We start from the raw sequence: 18,448 nt of genomic DNA, 5'->3' as shown, positions 1-18,448 counted from the left end.
AATATTTCCTGACGTGATATATATAAATCCTGCTACCTACCATGCTCGCACGCTGGTCCGAAGAAACCCGGTATACAGTTACAGGTATGATGTCCAATGGTCTCCACACATTCTCCATGTCCACTGCAAGATGAAGCATTGCAATTGGCTACAAAAAAAGAGATTATATTTTTGATATCATGGTATTTTCATTGCTTAGACACAATCAATGCTCAAAATAATTCTAGCATATAGGACAACCCGTGCAAGTTACAGGTGATTTTCAATGTCTCATTCAATGTTGTTAATTTCAGAGAAGTGACAGTTCCCTTTGATGCCTGTTTCTGACTCTGATTTGTGACATGTACTGAAACAATCTACATCTACCATCTGTCTATTATCCACCCTACGTTTAGACAACTAGTGCCAAAATTCAATTATTTAAAGGTCTTCTACTGCATGGTGGAAGGACTGCATACGTGTTATTTTACTTGTTTGACTTCTTATTTACTTGTTATTTTACTTCAATGTACAGCTGGTGTTAATTGGCACGTGGACACGGTTTGATATCAAAACACTAAGATGTGGCTATCTTTTCCTATCAGCGATCATACGTCATTGTATGAATGCTGTAAAAGATAAAACTCAAGCTAGATACACAATTCTAAGAGTCTTCTTTTGGAGGAAATGCTTATAAAGTAGATAAACAAGTATCTTAATAAATACATCTCTGTGGAGTAATGTTTATTTGATGATATGGATCTGTTGTGGTGAAAGCTGTGTTTTTCTCTAACACACTTTTTCCTCATTACCCAGAATTACTCCCCAATCAACTGACTGGATCTGGTTCACACAGAAAATGATGGAAGTCACCATGTGTAACATTCAATATATATTTAAAGAAACACTCTGAGCACCAGAACAACTTAATCAAAATGACGTTGTGATGGTGGCAGGAGGTCCTAGGTGCCATCTTACCTTTAAGTGCTAAACTCATTAATTAATTCACAAATGGTGTGCATTCCCTCTGCCCATCAATCTTGTGTTTAAGGAAGTGAGCTGTGGTCCAATTAGAAATAGCACAGAGGCAGTCAGAGACACAATTCAAAAGGAACAGAAAAAGATCAGGAGAACACTGATAGATTTTCATGTCATCAGCAAAAACTGGATATTGGAAGCCAAAGGAACCAAAAAGTTTAACGAGTAGGACAGTATAGATTAAGAACAGTATGGAACCTCTGGGAAAACTAGCTGATTGGGGTTGTGTAGAGAAAGAACCAGAAAAGGAGACAATGAAATTGTGCTGGGAGAAGTAGGCAGAGCACTAGGAAAGTGTAGTCTGAGGTTATGAAGGTTAAGCAGAAAGTGTTGATAATCAACAGTGTTAAAAAAGCAACAGAGAGGTCAAGTGGCGTTAACCCCTTAAGGACACAGCTTCCCTTAAGGACACAAGCAATTTTTGAATTTTTTGCTCTTTGTGTTCAACTGCAATTTGCATCTTTCTCTTTTATTGTACCAACACATATTATACATATAGAGGAGGAAATAAAAAGAAAAGAAAGAAGATACAATCGGTGATCACTATAGGGATCAATAATATCTCCACATATCCCCTTAATAATAATGAAATTAAAGTCCTAAATAAAGGACAAAAATTTGCACCTTCGAGACATTTTAATACCTTTCCGGCATATGTTGATCTAATGAAAAATGGAAGGAGATTATGCATTAAAAAGTTTTTTTTAAATAAACATTCTAATACTACACAGACAGAGGGGAATGACAATTTTAAACATACATTATTTCAGAACAAGTCAAATTTTGACCCTAATTATCTTAAACACGGCAGCATAGAGGCGTTTGAAAAGGCAGTTTTTAATGATTTTAAAATAATTAATAACCGACACAATAAGCACAACTTCACTTTTGGCGATAACGGATTCAGGGATGTATGTGACAGAGTGTATGAGACAATTGGAGGACACTTAGGTTTACATTAAGTTGGATGGAGACCCATTGGGAAGGATGAGTAAATCCCTGACGAGGCTCTTAGACAAGGGCAAGATGGAAGGAATTTTAACTTGTAAAGTATATGATTTTTTGAATATAAAAACACCAGGACAGCTTAGTCCTCAGACCAGTCCCGGAATTTTTACCTAAAGTGATATCTAAGTTCCACTTAAACCAGAAAAATTGTTCTACCATCCTTCTATCCAAATCCCTCTTCTCCTGAAGAAGAAGTTTGGCACACTCTGGATGTGGTTCGAACATTATCAATCTACCTGGAGAAGACCAGCCCCTTCCATAGATCGCCCAGACTATTTGTATTGCCTTTTGGCCACAGGAGGGGTGAAGCTGCCTCTAACTCTACATTGAGACAGTGGGTGGTATCAGCCATCTCATGTTCTTACAAATACTTATCACTGCCGGTTCCTACTGGTGTCAGAGCTCACTCTACTCGGGCTATCGCAGCATCTTGGGCTTCTGTGGCAAATGCTTCTCCTGATGAGATTTGTAAGGGTAGCACTTGGTCTTCAGTGAACACTTTCATCCGCCATTATAAGCTGGATGTTAGAGCTACAGTGGACTCTCATTTTGGTCATCAAGTCCTTAATTCAGTCCGCTCCTCTCGACGCTCGTAATATGTATAATTATATTTATCGTCATTAATAAAATATTTTTTTGCATTCATTATTTCCCTCCCAATGAGCTTGGGTAATCCCATGTGTATATGCTGCCATGATTAGCCAGGAAAGAGGAAAATGTGTTCATACTTACTGTAATTTTCTTTTCCTGGCTATTATTTATGGCAGCATATACAACCCACCCTTATGGGTCTAATTCTTCTGTAAGTGCTTGTTACTGACTGAGGGTCTCTTCTCTGGATCCTCCTTTTATATAAGAATTTTTTAATCCTGTCCTATTGGGAGGAGCTAACCCATGTGTATATGCTGCCATAAATAATAGCCAGGAAAAGAAAATTACGGTAAGTATGAATACATTTTCCACTGTATTAACATATTATGTATATAATTATTTTTTCATGAAATTTCGGCTTAGGCGATCTTCCTCTTTTTCTGAAATAAATTTGATGTGCCTATCTCCATTATAGGATGATAGACATATCCCTTACATAGTATCCCATATGTAGTACTGAGGACATAGCTCTTTTTGGGGAAATATATACATATGGATGCTTAGGAAACTATTACACATATATATGTATTTGTTTAAGACATTCTTTTTCTCTGCTTATATACACCTTGTTTTTTTTAAGTATATTGTCTTTTGAAGTTCATAATAGGGATCCTCCCTGGGCGTTATAGCTTTAAATGTGGCTAATACCATTCCTAATTTGTGAGTTTTATTCTATCAGAGGGTGTAAAGTCTTTTCTATGATTTTAATAACTTTATTGCACTAGGAGTGCTTCTTTTGTCCCCCCCCTTTTTGTTTCCCTTTTGCAGACATTAATAGTGCATATTTACAGGTTATAAGTACAGGGAGTGCAGAATTATTAGGCAAATTAGTATTTTGACCACATCATCCTCTTTATGCATGTTGTCTTACTCCAAGCTGTATAGGCTCGAAAGCCTACTACCAATTAAGCATATTAGGTGATGTGCATTCTGTAATGAGAAGAGGTGTGGTCTAATGACATCAACACCCTATATCAGGTGTGCATAATTATTAGGCAACTTCCTTTCCTTTGGCAAAATGGGTCAAAAGAAGGACTTGACAGGCTCAGAAAAGTCAAAAATAGTGAGATATCTTGCAGAGGGATGCAGCACTCTTAAAATTGCAAAGCTTCTGAAGCGTGATCATCGAACAATCAAGCGTTTCATTCAAAATAGTCAACAGGGTCGCAAGAAGCGTGTGGAAAAACCAAGGTGCAAAATAACTGCCCATGAACTGAGAAAAGTCAAGCGTGCAGCTGCCAAGATGCCACTTGCCACCAGTTTGGCCATATTTCAGAGCTGCAACATCACTGGAGTGCCCAAAAGCACAAGGTGTGCAATACTCAGAGACATGGCCAAGGTAAGAAAGGCTGAAAGACGACCACCACTGAACAAGACACACAAGCTGAAACGTCAAGACTGGGCCAAGAAATATCTCAAGACTGATTTTTCTAAGGTTTTATGGACTGATGAAATGAGAGTGAGTCTTGATGGGCCAGATGGATGGGCCCGTGGCTGGATTGGTAAAGGGCAGAGAGCTCCAGTCCGATTCAGACGCCAGCAAGGTGGAGGTGGAGTACTGGTTTGGGCTGGTATCATCAAAGATGAGCTTGTGGGGCCTTTTCGGGTTGAGGATGGAGTCAAGCTCAACTCCCAGTCCTACTGCCAGTTTCTGGAAGACACCTTCTTCAAGCAGTGGTACAGGAAGAAGTCTGCATCCTTCAAGAAAAACATGATTTTCATGCAGGACAATGCTCCATCACACGCGTCCAAGTACTCCACAGCGTGGCTGGCAAGAAAGGGTATAAAAGAAGAAAATCTAATGACATGGCCTCCTTGTTCACCTGATCTGAACCCCATTGAGAACCTGTGGTCCATCATCAAATGTGAGATTTACAAGGAGGGAAAACAGTACACCTCTCTGAACAGTGTCTGGGAGGCTGTGGTTGCTTCTGCACGCAATGTTGATGGTGAACAGATCAAAACACTGACAGAATCCATGGATGGCAGGCTTTTGAGTGTCTTTGCAAAGAAAGGTGGCTATATTGGTCACTGATTTGTTTTTGTTTTGTTTTTGAATGTCAGAAATGTATATTTGTGAATGTTGAGATGTTATATTGGTTTCACTGGTAAAAATAAATAATTGAAATGGGTATATATTTGTTTTTTGTTAACCTCCCTGGCGGTATGATTATGTCAGGAATTTTGTACCAAAAGCGGTACCATTTTTTTGCATGGAAATTTGGTGTTATGTATTATAGGCCAGTAATTACTTTCTTAAACCTGACCAAAAGTACTCTCAGATGTGATAAAGTTCGAAACATAAAATCATGAATTATAATCTAATAAATAATATAATTTTATTCAATAATGTAATAAATAATGAAATTTGTCAAACAAAGAAAATTCAGTAAACATCCTGGGTGTGGTAAATTTTGAAACATGGGACTGCACATACACCGACATCACAATCAGGGCAATGGAATCTGGTTTCCTTTCGGATTTTTTTTCCATTGCTATCTCGCTTTGAGCAGCAAACTACGCACATCCTTGTAGGTGCTGCCTTTTTTGCGGTTGGCGGGATGTAATCCATAAAGTGACGACCAGTCAGGCGTTCTGGGTTGACAACGTCAACAGCAGGACGTCCAGATCTGTTCACGGCCACTGATGCCGTTTGGTAGTTCACAAAAATCCGCTCCGCCACCTTCCAGATAAAGTCAGAATGAACAAGAGGCTTGTCACTCTTTCCTCTGTGCAGTATATAGGCATTCCAGAGGCATTGTTCCAGTAGATGCCTGAAGATTTTTTTGTAATATTTTTTTTGTTGTTTCCGCATAGCCGGATAAAATGTCATCGCCTGATCAGCTCTATCGACTCCTCCCATGGTGTTGTTGTAGTCAATCACAAGTTGTGGCTTCATGACATCTTTCCCACCTCTTGTGTGGACCATGGCAGTGGAGGTGTTATGCACTGTACTCATTAGGCATACTTCTTTTTTGTCCCGCCAACGCATTGCCATCATCTTTCCTTTCTGCCAGGCAACCATTTCTCCTGTTTTCAGTTTTTTCTTGGCAAACATAGATGGCAGGTCACGTCGGTTGGCCCTAATGGTTCCATATCCATTAGTCTTGTGTTTTATCAGAAACTCGTACAGCTCAGGCGATGTGTAAAAGTTGTCCGTTGTCACACAATACCCCTGATTCAGCAATGGCTCAAGCAGTGTAAGGACTGATGACGTTGCCATCCCATAGCCGCTGTACCTGGGGTTGAATTGTGTTCCTTTACCGGTGTATATGACGGAATTCCATATATAGCCAGTGGCAGACTCGCAGAGCATATAGGATTTTATTCCAAACCGTGCTCTCTTGGATGCGATGTATTGAATCCAGCTGAGGCGTCCCTTGTAAGCCATCAGACTTTCATCAATGCTGATGTCTCTATCTGGCACATAGGCCTGCTGGAAATTTTTTAGGATAATTTGGTATACTTCCCAGATCTTCTTGAGTTTTGCCGCTGGATGTGTGGCTTCGTCAAATTCCGCGTTGTTGGTGAAGTGCAAATTCTTCATTATGAGGGAAAATCGGTACTCGGACATGATGGTGCCAAAAAATGGGGTTGCCAGCCATTTATTGGTAGTCCAGTACCATTTCTGCAGGGGTTTCCCCACCACCCCCTGAAGAAGTATTAGCCCCAGAAACTTCCAGATGTCCTCTTTAGTCACTGGTTCCCATTTTCTGTTCCTGGAAAACTTGCTATGCAGAGTAGCTAATTGCTGCTCGTTGTAGCGATTTGTCTCCGTGACAATCTTTTCAATGACGTCATCTGTGAGAAATAATTTTAGGTATGCCAAAGGATCATTGTGCTCAACGTCTACCTTCATCCCAGGTGATCCAGTAAACGGAAATCTTGGCGGCGGTACCTCATCCATACCGCAATCAATAAGGCACCAAGTGAGCACATCACTGAGCTCGGGTGCAGAATCGTCGCTGTCGCCACTTCTCTGGTCACTGTCAGAGTCGGATTACGAATCTTGCCACGAATCGCTATCGCAGTCGCTCAATTCTGCGAGGGGCTCTGTGTCGCTGCCGCTGTCACTCATCTGATCCAAACCCGCTTTGGAGATGCTAAAGTGACGCTTTGTTGCCATGGTAAAAAATTTATTTTATGGGCAGAAATTACAGCAAAAAGGGCAGGCAGGGCAGTGTAGGATGATCAAATTTCAAATCTGAGGTGATACTGTGTCAAATCTGAGGTGATACAATGTAATCTGACAGGATTTCACTGTATCACCTAACTTTATGTGTGTGTGTCACTTTTATGCTTGAAACATTTGAATTACCCGCCCAGTTCCGCCCCCATGAGCCTCTGCGGCTCACAGAGACGGAACCAAGAAGTCAGATGGAGGCATTCGCCGGGGCTCTCACCGGCAATCACAGCGCGGGGACATCGCTGGATCGCAAGGAGAAGGTAAGGAGACTCCGCTGCCAGCTCTGTTATCTACCCCGAACGTGACTCGGGGTTACCGCTTCTGGCAGCGGAAATTAACCCCGAGTCACGCTCGGGAATACCGCTAGCCTGGTTAAGTTGCCTAATAATTATGCACAGTAATAGTCACCTGCACACACAGATATCCCCCTAAAATAGCTAAAACTAAAAACAAACTAAAAACTACTTCCAAAAATATTCAGCTTTGATATTAATGAGTTTTTTGGGTTCATTGAGAACATGGTTGTTGTTCAATAATAAAATTAATCCTCAAAAATACAACTTGCCTAATAATTCTGCACTCCCTGTATATGTTGCATTTTCGCTGGGTATTTCGTACATTAAATAAGTGCCACTGTCATAAATTCCCCCTAAATATGCTCAGTTACCTCTTCTGAGTAAAACAATAAGCTCAATTTATGACCTAGACACTATTTTGTGAAGTTACAGTGCTGTAAAAGAGACGTGACAAGTTCAGGTTTAAGTGTGAATTTACATGGATGGTTTTAATGGGTCCGTATTCTATTTTGAAATATGTTAGCAGACTGCTTTTTCCAACTACCCCAAAAGCATACTATTTCTTAAAGAAGACACCCGAGAGTATTTCAAACAACAAATTTTGAACTTTAGCATGGGATAATTTTTCCGCTAGCTTGTATCAAGTGTAGTGGTATTTTTTTCTGCCTTTTTGACACACACAGTAAGTTTGTACTGTATATTTTGCAAACCTTATGTGTGCTACGGCTTTATAATACTTCATATGTTGCTCGGCTATGTACCTTTACCAGGTATTGACAACGTTGAAGGGGCACATTTGAGACACAGCCACTTAAGTCTGAATTGTTATGCTGGTCTCATGCCCCACTTTTGAATTTTTTTAATAGGTTGTGTTTTCCAATTACTTCACAAAGGCATACAATTTCCTAAAGAAGACACCCCAAGGTGTTTCAAAAGGCATATTTTAAACTTAGCATGGTATTATTTTTTCGCTAGCCTGTACCAAGTGTAGAGGCAATACGCATTTTATTTCCTTTTTAAAACTTTTCTTTTCTTTTTTAAAAGTTTCAACAGAGTGACAAGTGCAAAATCCAGATTTGAAGGGGCAATAAATACACCAGAGGAGAAGGATTATTATTATTATTAAGTTATTTATAAAGCGCCATCAAATTCTGCAGCGCTTTACAATGGGTGGACGAACAGACATGTAGTTGTAACCAGACAAGTTGGACACACAGGAACAGAGGGGTTCAGGGCCCTGCTCAATAAGCTTACATGCTAGAGGGAGTAGGCTAAAGTGACACAAAAAGGTAAGGATAGTATTAGACTAATGACAGTTGCAAGAGAGGAATCAGTCAGGAGCTATTAACAGTTTAATTGATACGCTTTTATGAAGAAGTGGGTTTTTAACGATTTTTTGAAGGAGTGGAGACTGGGTGAGCATCTAACGAAGGAGGGAAGCGAGTTCCACAGGAACGGTGCAGCCCTCAAGAAATCTTGAAGGCGAGCATCAGAGGTGGGAGAAGATAGACGTAAGTCTTCAGCAGATCGTAAGGGCTTAGATGGGTCATACTTGTGTATAAGGGAGGATAGATAGGTGGGAGCAGCATTATGTAGAGATTTGAAAGCAAGAACCAGAATTTTAAATTAAGTCCTATATCTTATAGGAAGCCAATGTTGGGACTGACAGAAGGGTGAGGCGTGGGAGGTGCGGACAGACAGGAAGATGAGCCTCGCCCCCGCATTCATTATGGACTGTAATGGCACAAGTTAGGAGCATGTAAGACCACTGAGAAGCAGATTACAGTAATCAAGGCGAGAAAGGTCAGTGGAATGGACCAGCACCTTAGTCACATTTGGCGTTAAGTAGGGGCGGATGCGCTCAATTTTTTTAAAGATGTAAATGACAGGATTTGGCGATAGACTGAACATGAGGCTTGAAGGAGAGGTAGAAGTCAAAGAGAACACCTAGTCAGCGAGCCTGCGTGGTAAAGCTGATGGTAGTATCGTTGACTTGGAGGGAGACAGACACAGGAGTAACAACACTTGAGGGAAGAAAGACCAGAATTTCAGTTTTGGTCAAGTTTAGTTTAAGGAAATGGGCAGCCATCCAGTTAGAAATAGCAGAGAGGCAGTCAGAGACACTAGTCAAGAGGGACGGGGAGAGATCAGGAGAGGACAGGTAGATTTGCGTGTCATCTGCATAGAAATGATATTGGAAGCCAAAGGAGCTAATGAGTTTACCAAGGGAGGCAGTATAGATGGAGAAGAGTATGGGACCAAGGACTGAACCTTGGGGGACACCAACAGAGAGGAGTTGGGGAGAAGAAGCAGAGCCAGAGAAAGAAACACTGAAAGAGCGCTGGGAGAGGTAGGAGGAGCAACAGGAGAGAGCAATATCTTGTAGACTGAAATTGAAGTGGATAATCAACAGTGACAAAAGTCGCAGACAGGTCAAGGAGAATTAGGATGGGTAGATCATTGGGTACTTTGGTCAGTGCCGTTTCCACAGAGTGCTTAGCGCCGAAACCAGACTGAGGCAGAGCAAGAGAAAATAAGAAAATGTCAATAAAATGTAAGGGAATAGGATCGCCGGAACAGGTGGTGGAGTGAGAGAACTGAGCAGAAACCTCTTCTTGGGTGTTAATGAGAATAGGACAGGATTTGAGATCTCTTAACTGACTGCAGCATTGCTCAGTGAAGTGTGTTGCGAAGTTTGAAGTGGTCAGAGGAGGAGTGGAAACAGGGTGAAGAAGAACATTTAAAGTGTTAAAGATACATTTTGATTCTTGGGAGAGTGTGGTTATAAGGGTATCAAAGTATTTTACTTTGGCAGAGGAAATATCCAAACTGTAGAAGTGTAGCATGAATTTATAATGGAAGAGATCAGATGTGGAGTTACCTTGTTTTTGCAGAACAGATGTTTTCTGCTAGTTTTTTTTTTTACTTTATTTTATTATTAATAATTTCTAGTTTCATGAGCAAATCATATTCATCTTGTTTTTATTTCTTTTTTAACAAATACAGTATCTCACAAAAGTGAGTACGCCCTTGACATTTTTGTAAATATTTTATTATATCTTTTCATGTGACAACACTGAAGAAATTACCCTCTGCTACAATGTAAAATAGTAAGTGTACGGACTGTATAATAGTGTAATTTTGCTGAACTATCAAAATAACTCAACATACAACAATTAATGTCTAAACCGTTGGCAACAAAAGTGAGTACACACCTAAGTGGAAATATCTAAATTGGGCCCAATTAGCCATTTTACCTCCCTGGTGCCATGTGACTCGTTAGTGTTACAAGGTCTTAGGTGTGTATAAGAGGCAGGTGTGTTAAAATTGGTGTTATCGCTCTCACACTCTCTCATACTGGTCACTGGAAGTTCAACATGGCACCTCATTGCAAAGAGGATCTGAAAAAAATAATTGTTTCTCTATATAAAGGTGGCCTAGGCTGTAAGAAGATAAGACCCTAAAACTGAGCTGAAGCACCGTGGGCAAGACCATACAGCAGTTTCACAGGACAGGTTCCACTCAAAACAGGCCTCGCCATGGTCGACCAAACAAGTTGAGTGCACGTGCTCAGTGTCATATCCAGAGGTTGTATTTGGAAAATAGACATATGAGTCCTGTCAGCATTGCTGCAGAGGTTGAAGGGGTGGGAGGGTCAGCCTGTAAGTGCTCAGACCATACACCGCACACTGCATCAAATTGGTCTGCATAGCTGTCGTCCCACAACAAAGGCCTCTTCTAAAGATGATACACAAGAAAGCCCGCAAACAGTTTGCTGAAGACAAGCAGACTAAGGACATGGATTACTGGAACCATGTCCTGTGGTCCGATGAGACCAAGATAAACTTATTTGGTTTAGATGGTATAACGCATGTGTGGCGTCAACCAGATGAGGAGTACAAAGACAAGTGTGTCTTGCCTACAGTAAAGCATGGTGGTGGGAGAGTCATGGTCTGGGCCTGCATGAGTGCTGCTGGCACTGGGGAGCAACAGTTGATTAAGAGAACCATGAATGCCAACATGTACTGAAGCAGAGCATGATCCCCTCCCTTTGGAGACTGGGCCGCAGGGCAATATTTCAACATGATAACGACCCCAAATACACTTCCAAGACGACCACTGCCTTGCTAAAGAAGCTGAAGGTAAAGGTGATGGACTGGCCAAGCATGTCTCCAGAACCTAAACACTTTTGAGCATCTGTGGGGCCTCCTCAAATGGAAGATGGGGGAGCGCAAGGACTCTAACATCCACCAGCTCCATGATGCCATCATGGAGTAGTGGAAGGGGACTCCAGTGGCAACCTGTGATGTTCTGGTGAACACCATGCCCATGAGGGTTAAGGAAGTGCTGGAAAATAATGGTGGCCACACAAAATATTGACACTTTTAGTTTAATTTGGACATTTCCACTTAGGGGTGTACTCACTTTTGTTGCCAATGGTTTAGACATTAATAGCTGTGTGTTAAGTTATTTTGAGTAGACAGCAAATTTTCACTGTTATACAGGCTACTTTACATTGTAGCAGAGTGTCGTTTCTTCAGTGTTGTCACATGAAAAGATATGATAAAATATTTACAAAAATGTCAGGGGTGTACTCACTTTTGTGAGATACTGTATCTGCTACAATAATAAAATGAAAATAAATTTCATTGGGTGTGCACAGTAATATTTATATTACAAAAAAGTTCCCTAAAGGAACTAAGTGGCGTGCTAGAGAGAACCTCTTGTGGGGATAACGCACTAGCAACTACAAAGACTGGACTAGTTCAATATACAATAAACCATTCTGGACCAGAAGAAGAGGTCACTCGAAAAAATAAAAGTAAAATAAGAAAAAATCTTTAATGCTAAATGGGACAAACTCCCCTGTCCTCATGAGTTTGCTACGAGCTCCTGGAATAGCCTGCTTGCCAGCCTCCTGCCCACCGACTATGGGCCAAGTCAGCGACTGTAAAGACCCATATTTTATTCCCTCTGGTTCAGCACTTTCCATTTATGCGCATAGAACTGAACACTAGCTCCCTGGCGGCCGTTCGCATGAACCAAAACCACGAATAGACTTCAGGGGGACTTAGCCGCGAAAGCAATGGAACTATTTTCGTCATGAAGACTTTGCGGTTCCTGGTCGGTCCCCAGCGGCACTTAGCCGCCATTCTATGGAACTATTTTTGACTAGGTGACCATGCGTGCGGTCGGTCAAATTATGGCTCACAGGAAATTCCTGAAACCCTGAACTGATCTGGGTAATTTTTGGATATGTTGGTCACCCAGATCATGATTTGTGGGGTTTTTATGTATTTTAAGGTAGTTTTGGGGTGTTTGGGAAATGTGTGTTTTTTTGTGCTTGGAGATAATTGTGTTTAATACAGTGCTTGACTCAATTATCTACCAGGCACAGGGGAGGGATTATCTTGTTTTGTATGGTGTCCTGGACCTGAGAGTCAATGTAATCTTGTGTATGTTTTTACTGTAGTCTACTCTCAGGTCCAGAGAGGGAAGTGCCCCTTGCATGGGGACCTGCATATAAGGTCAATTGTGGCTGCCATTAAACGTATTTCAGCTTGTACTCCCAGAACTATGTGTCGTCTGGTAACTGGGAGGGGAAAGGGCTACTCTTTAATCACTGTTCCAGTGTGGATGATTCAACGGGAAAAGTTCTTGTAAGGACTAGAGCTCCCAGGACTGAGTGTTGTCTAGTGCCAGGGGATTGCTAGAGCAAGTTCCCCATTTAGCTCCAGGAGGGAGGGGTTCCTTGGCCCCAGTCAAGCCACAGTGACGGTGGGCAGAAGTGCTGCGGTTTGTCCCCTGTTCCAGCTAGGAAGTGGTCCTTGGATGAGGTACCCAGTCAGGGGTACATGGAGCTCCGCTACACTAAATGAAAACGAGAGACTCTAAAAAACATTAAAAAGCCCATAGGCTAAATGCTTGGTTGCTTTTTATGGTCCTATATGCCTTATGGTATATTGGACTAGCTCTGTCTTCACACTGATAATATGTTCTGTTCTTGTCTACGATTATTTGAGGCTGAAATTCTAGTGTGTTAAGATATTAATTTGTGATTACCTTGATAGCACAGTCCCTTCTTTTGCTTGCGGCAAGGATCATCATTCCATTTCCCGCTCTCTTTATCTCTCTTAATGTATATTTCCACACAGTCCTGCTGCTTTCCTTTGTTATTTGGTTCGCCAGATGCCCAATTCTCTTCCTCTTTTGTGAGTGTTTTGTTAGTTCCCACCCAGGTCCAGTAGTTGTTTATTTTTCTTATACCTATCCAGTAATTGTGTTTTGGAAAGGTCCGGTTTAAATAAACAATTTCCTTTTGGTTTTGGATTGCCACCAAATCAGTGAATTTGGTTTTGCACCACATATGCGACTCATGCCACGGCAAAGCAATCGGGCTGGCATGATATGTCCAGGAAGATACCTCAATTTGCAAAAGACCTACAGTTAAAAGATCAGAAAACTCATCAAAAATATTAGAATATCGAGCACTGCAGTTTTTTTTTTACAAATGATAATTATTAGAATAATAATTCAGTTTGGGGCATATGCCCAAAATATTGCCATTCCCTTGGTCAGATGGGAAATAATCCTAAATCTCTTTTGTGGAGTTTAGGATATGCTACTCTATTAGCTATCTTTGTAAAACTTTCTTTGTCTTTTGGTTTATCAAATATTCATACAACTCCCTTACCTTCTTCCTTTATTTACATTAATTAATAATTTTCTCATTTTGCCAGATCATATTATCTGAATGCTTCCATTTTGTTCTCCTCTGTCCATCACTCCTGCAGTTTGTCATCCTATGGGTTTCTATTGACTGATGGATTGTGGGTAAATGACCTACACAACTGAAAAGGAAACTCACTTAAATTGTCTGGGTGCAGTGTCCCAGGTCCTTTAACTCTGCCATGGTAATTCTTGCAGTTTTTAATAAACTGCAATAATTACCTGCCAGGGTTAACTACACCAGACAGCCACTAGAGGGACTTCCAGGTCATTAGTTGACTTCTGGTTGTCTAACAGATGCCTAACATCCTCACGAAATGCATAAGGACGTCCAGCATTACCAAAAACCCATAGGAAAGCATTAGGTTCCCCCACCGATGTCAGCCTGAAGGAGCAAAGGCAGAGCATGAACAAGCCCTGAGGGACATCGGCACTGAAATCAGGTAAGTGACAGAAGGGCTTCTGCACCACAGGGGGGACAATGGAGGAGGACACTAGAGGGCGCTATAGTGCCAAGAAAAACAATTTGTCTTCTTGGCACTATAGTTTCCCTGTTAGCTCCTCCAGTTGCCAAAGATCACACTCCCCATAAGAACAAGGATTCCCTTCTTAATCTTATGTGTAACTAAGTGACAAGATATATTTAACAAAAAAATAAAATATGAGGAAATAGTGTGATGAAAAAAGGATTAATTCAAAACAGAAAACCTGCTATAATGATTTCGAAAGTTTGAAAATTGTCAGGGATGGGGGCATGTAAGCAGTCCTGATTTTTACAGGCAAGATTCTAATGAAAAAAAAATAAAAAATGTAACTTTTATTAGAAGACACTTTCAGAAACAAACTTGAAAGAAAGTTGCAAAACACAACACCATCTGTGGGAAAAAGCTGCCTTCTGTTTTTGGGTTTGTAATAAATATCTTACCGCAACCAGCAGCAGCAAACCACAACAACTTGAAACATTTCCAAATGTAACTAGCGCAGTGTTCGAAGATATGAGCTTTGCTTGATTCCTAAAAGTTGAAATAAATGGCATACATAGAAAAAGATTAGCGATACTGTTTGTCACATCTGATCAAGAATCATTTCAAAAAGTTATTCATAACAGCCAATTTATATGTAGAATCAAATAATAGTTCATTTGGTTCGTTCATAATTCTAACGAACTGAAAACTGAGTTTCAAAATTTAGGCAAAAAATTATGTTTTAACCCCTTAAGGACCAAACTTCTGGAATAAAAGGGAATCATGACATGTCACACATGTCGTGTGTCCTTAAGGGGTTAAAAAGATTCCCCCACTTTTGCAATTTGGATTTCAATTCAATACAAATTACTGTTAAGGGAATAAACTATTTTAATAGTGTTATGTATTTATTTCATTAAAAAAATATTAATAATTTTGATACATTTCAAATATTAAACACTCTCAGAGTTATGCACTAAAGTGTATTATTTCACATTTAAGCCAGAGGTTTTGGCTTTAAATTTGTGATTAAATTTGAATTCCTGGCAGGTCATGCTTTAGTAAATAACACTGTGTTCAGGTTCAGCTAGCTAAAATTCCAAATTGTAGTATATTGACATCCAAATGGCAAAATTAAAGGGACACTCCAGACCACTTAAGTAATTCGCTCGATCAAGTGCGTTATGTATGAAGAGTGTTGTAGCGGATCCCTGGTAACCCGACTGGTTACCTCCGCTATTTCCCTTCCTTCAGCCAGTCAGGAACCATTTACAGTGCAAAGAGACCCATTTCCCCCCAGTAACCAGACGACACACAATTATTTTTGCCACACATGGCTTTTATGCATAACCCCATGCAAGGGGTTGACTAGACAAACATACAGGGACACATCCCTGGGGTCCCAGCATGGGAAGGCACTCCATTTATTTGTCCCCAAAGCCCACCACTAAATCCACAGGGTTCCCCACACCAACCGCCAGGGGTCTTTAGCCTGCCCACGGGAAAAGAGCTGGTCTCCTTGTCCCTTAGGCTCATGAGAGCTCGCCCAACTTGACAGTGCCGCAGAAGTGCCCACACCAATCTCAGGGACCCTCGCCTTGGTCCCTCAATCGACTAGTCTCAATTCATGAGGTCCTGGAGTGAAACCCAGACAAGGGAAGCGTCTCTTTTTGGGGTATGAATGCTCACCCTGGCCGGTGCTCGTCTATATAAATGGCGGCCACCCAGGGAAGCACTCATTAATTACTTCCCTTGCAGTTTCACACCTATGTTGCGAGTGCGAACATTCTGATTAATTGGTGTGAACGTTTTTATGGGGCAGTGGGGAGGTTCTCATTCGGGAGATGAACGAGTCGGGAAACAATCCAAGAATGCTCACCCTGATGGCGTTCGCCTGTACAAATGGCGGCCACCCAGGGAAGCACTCAATAATGGTTTCCCTTGTGGTTTGCAGTTTTGACACTTCTGTTGCGAGGTGTGAACATTCTAACCTAACATTTTAAATGAGGTATTGGGGTGGTCCCTGTTCAGGAGATGAATGAATTCATTTTGTGGCAGCACTCCCGAATGGGGAGCGGGCACAATAAATGAAGATACAGGGAAAACACATGTAAAAGAGAAGGGAGTTTCACGAACAGGCAGCTGTTCTGCCATGTCAGGGATTTTACCTTGATGAGGAGTCTGACTTGCAGAGTTAAAGCACCCTTTGCTATTTAACACAAACCAAGGAGACTCAAGGTAGAAATCTCCAAGGTTGTGAGATAGTGCACTGGGGCTGAAAAGACATAGTGCTTCCAGAACGTGGTACCGGCAAGGATAATCCAAAAGAGTAGTCGTGGACGTAATCAAAAGTCAGGGACGGCTGCGAACAGGCAGAAATGGGAAACAGGCAGAGATTCAAACCAGGTGTCAGACGTACAGCAAGATTTCACAAAGAGGAACAAAACGATCTGACAATGAGGTTCAAGCAAGGCAGGGTTTAAATAGGTGGATAATAGCCACTAATCTGGAAACCAGGAACAGGTGTGCAGCGGTCCAGGAGTAGAGACTCAGACAATAGGATACAAGGAGACATAGAAAATAACAAGAGATGTGTGGTGTTAAAGGAAGGGTCACTGACTGGGATGCAGAGGACCCAGGTCCAATCCCAGACAGGCCCAAGAACAAAAGTCCAAATATGGCATGATGAGGATCATGACACACCATACGTGTGTCCTCTTTTTTCATTTTACAAAAGTGCAGATTTCAATAGAAAGTGGCACTTTTTTGAATTTACTTTGTTACACCCCCCCCGATGGCTATCAATCAGACATCAGGCCCTGTTTCTTCCTGGTTGTTTAGCTCAGTGGAGCTAAACTCAAGGGGTAGCAATTGGTCATAGCACCTGTCTTGCAAAGACTTCTCATTGACCTGCATTGGGAAGTCTGTGAATGGACAGACACACAACGTCTAGACGGTGTTAGAAGGGTGGGACTTGCAAATACTTTTTTAAAATCACATTCGCTCGTTTAAGTGCTTCTTGTATGAAGAGTGTGTCCTCTTTTCTCATTTTACAAAAATTGCAGATTTCAATAGAAACTGGCACTTTTATAAAATGACCTTGTTACAATCCCACGACTTGAGCTGCCTTGGTATGTCTGTGATTGGACAGCCACAGAAAGTCTGGGCGGGGTTTGAAGGATGGGGCTTGCAAAGATTGCAAATACGAAATCTATAGGTTTTGCTAGCTGTTTTTAAATATACAATAATAAAAAAAATCATAATTAAATACTTTCCTTTGGGGATATATTTAATAAACAGTGAAAAGAGGCATGTCTTTTTAAGGTTAGTCTGTGACTATAGACGAAGGCCGAAATTTCGAAACAATTCTGAATTTATTTAAAGGAACATTATAGTGTCAGGAATACAAATGTGTTTTCCTGACACCAGGGACAGAGTGGGCAACACTTTATAATCACAGTGAGAAGGGGGCAGGGCCAGAGAGGGGTTGCTTTGTAATCATTAATGACAAGCACCCCCTCCTTAAGGTGAGATCAACGTATATATATTCAATGTGTATAGGGGCTGTAGTGTATGTGTGTATAGGTGATGTAGTATGTGTAGGCATACAGGGAATCTAGTGTTTGCATAAGGGATCCAGAATGTATTTGTCAGGGGTGCAGTGTGTGTGATGGGTGTAGTGTGTTTGTTAGTTTGCAATGTGTGTGAGAGTTGCAATATGTGTGTGAGGGGTGCATTGTGTTTGAGGAGTACAATGTTTGTGATGGGTGCAGTGTGTTTGTGTGTGAGGGGTGCAATGTGTGTGTGTGTGTGAGTGGTGTATTGTGTGTGTGTTTGAGGGATGCAGTGTGTGTGTGTGTGTGAAGGGTGCAAAGTGTGTGCAAGAGATGCAGTTTGTGTATGCATAAGGGGGTGCAATGTGTGTGTGAGAGCTGCAATGTGTGTGCGAGAGGTTCAAGGTGTGTGAAGGGTGCAGTGTGTGTATGAGGAGTGCAGTGTGTGTGTATGAGGGGTGCAGTGTGTGTATGATGATGCAATGAGTATGAGGGGTGCAATGTGTGTGTGAGGGATGCATTGTGTGCATGTGTGTGTGTGAG

The 18,448-nt window shown here is 41.4% G+C and overlaps 1 protein-coding gene across 1 annotated transcript in view; it reads right to left on the bottom strand.

Annotated features, from left to right (window-relative positions):
- LOC134569259 (P-selectin-like) overlaps positions 1-18,448 on the bottom strand; it is a 133,159-nt gene that overhangs the window by 77,853 nt on the left and 36,858 nt on the right. Inside the window, exons 2-4 of the mRNA XM_063428174.1 lie at positions 14,813-14,900; positions 13,222-13,599; positions 41-148 (exon numbers count right to left, since the gene is read on the bottom strand). Of these exons, the coding sequence (XP_063284244.1) occupies positions 41-148; positions 13,222-13,599; positions 14,813-14,900 (574 nt within the window). The remainder of the gene's footprint in view (positions 1-40; positions 149-13,221; positions 13,600-14,812; positions 14,901-18,448) is intronic.

Source organism: Pelobates fuscus, chromosome 7, assembly GCF_036172605.1.
Source record: "Pelobates fuscus isolate aPelFus1 chromosome 7, aPelFus1.pri, whole genome shotgun sequence".
Classification (NCBI taxonomy): domain Eukaryota; kingdom Metazoa; phylum Chordata; class Amphibia; order Anura; family Pelobatidae; genus Pelobates; species Pelobates fuscus.
The sequence above is the reverse complement of the archived record's forward strand: the minus strand, read 5'-3'. Positions and strand labels throughout refer to the sequence as shown.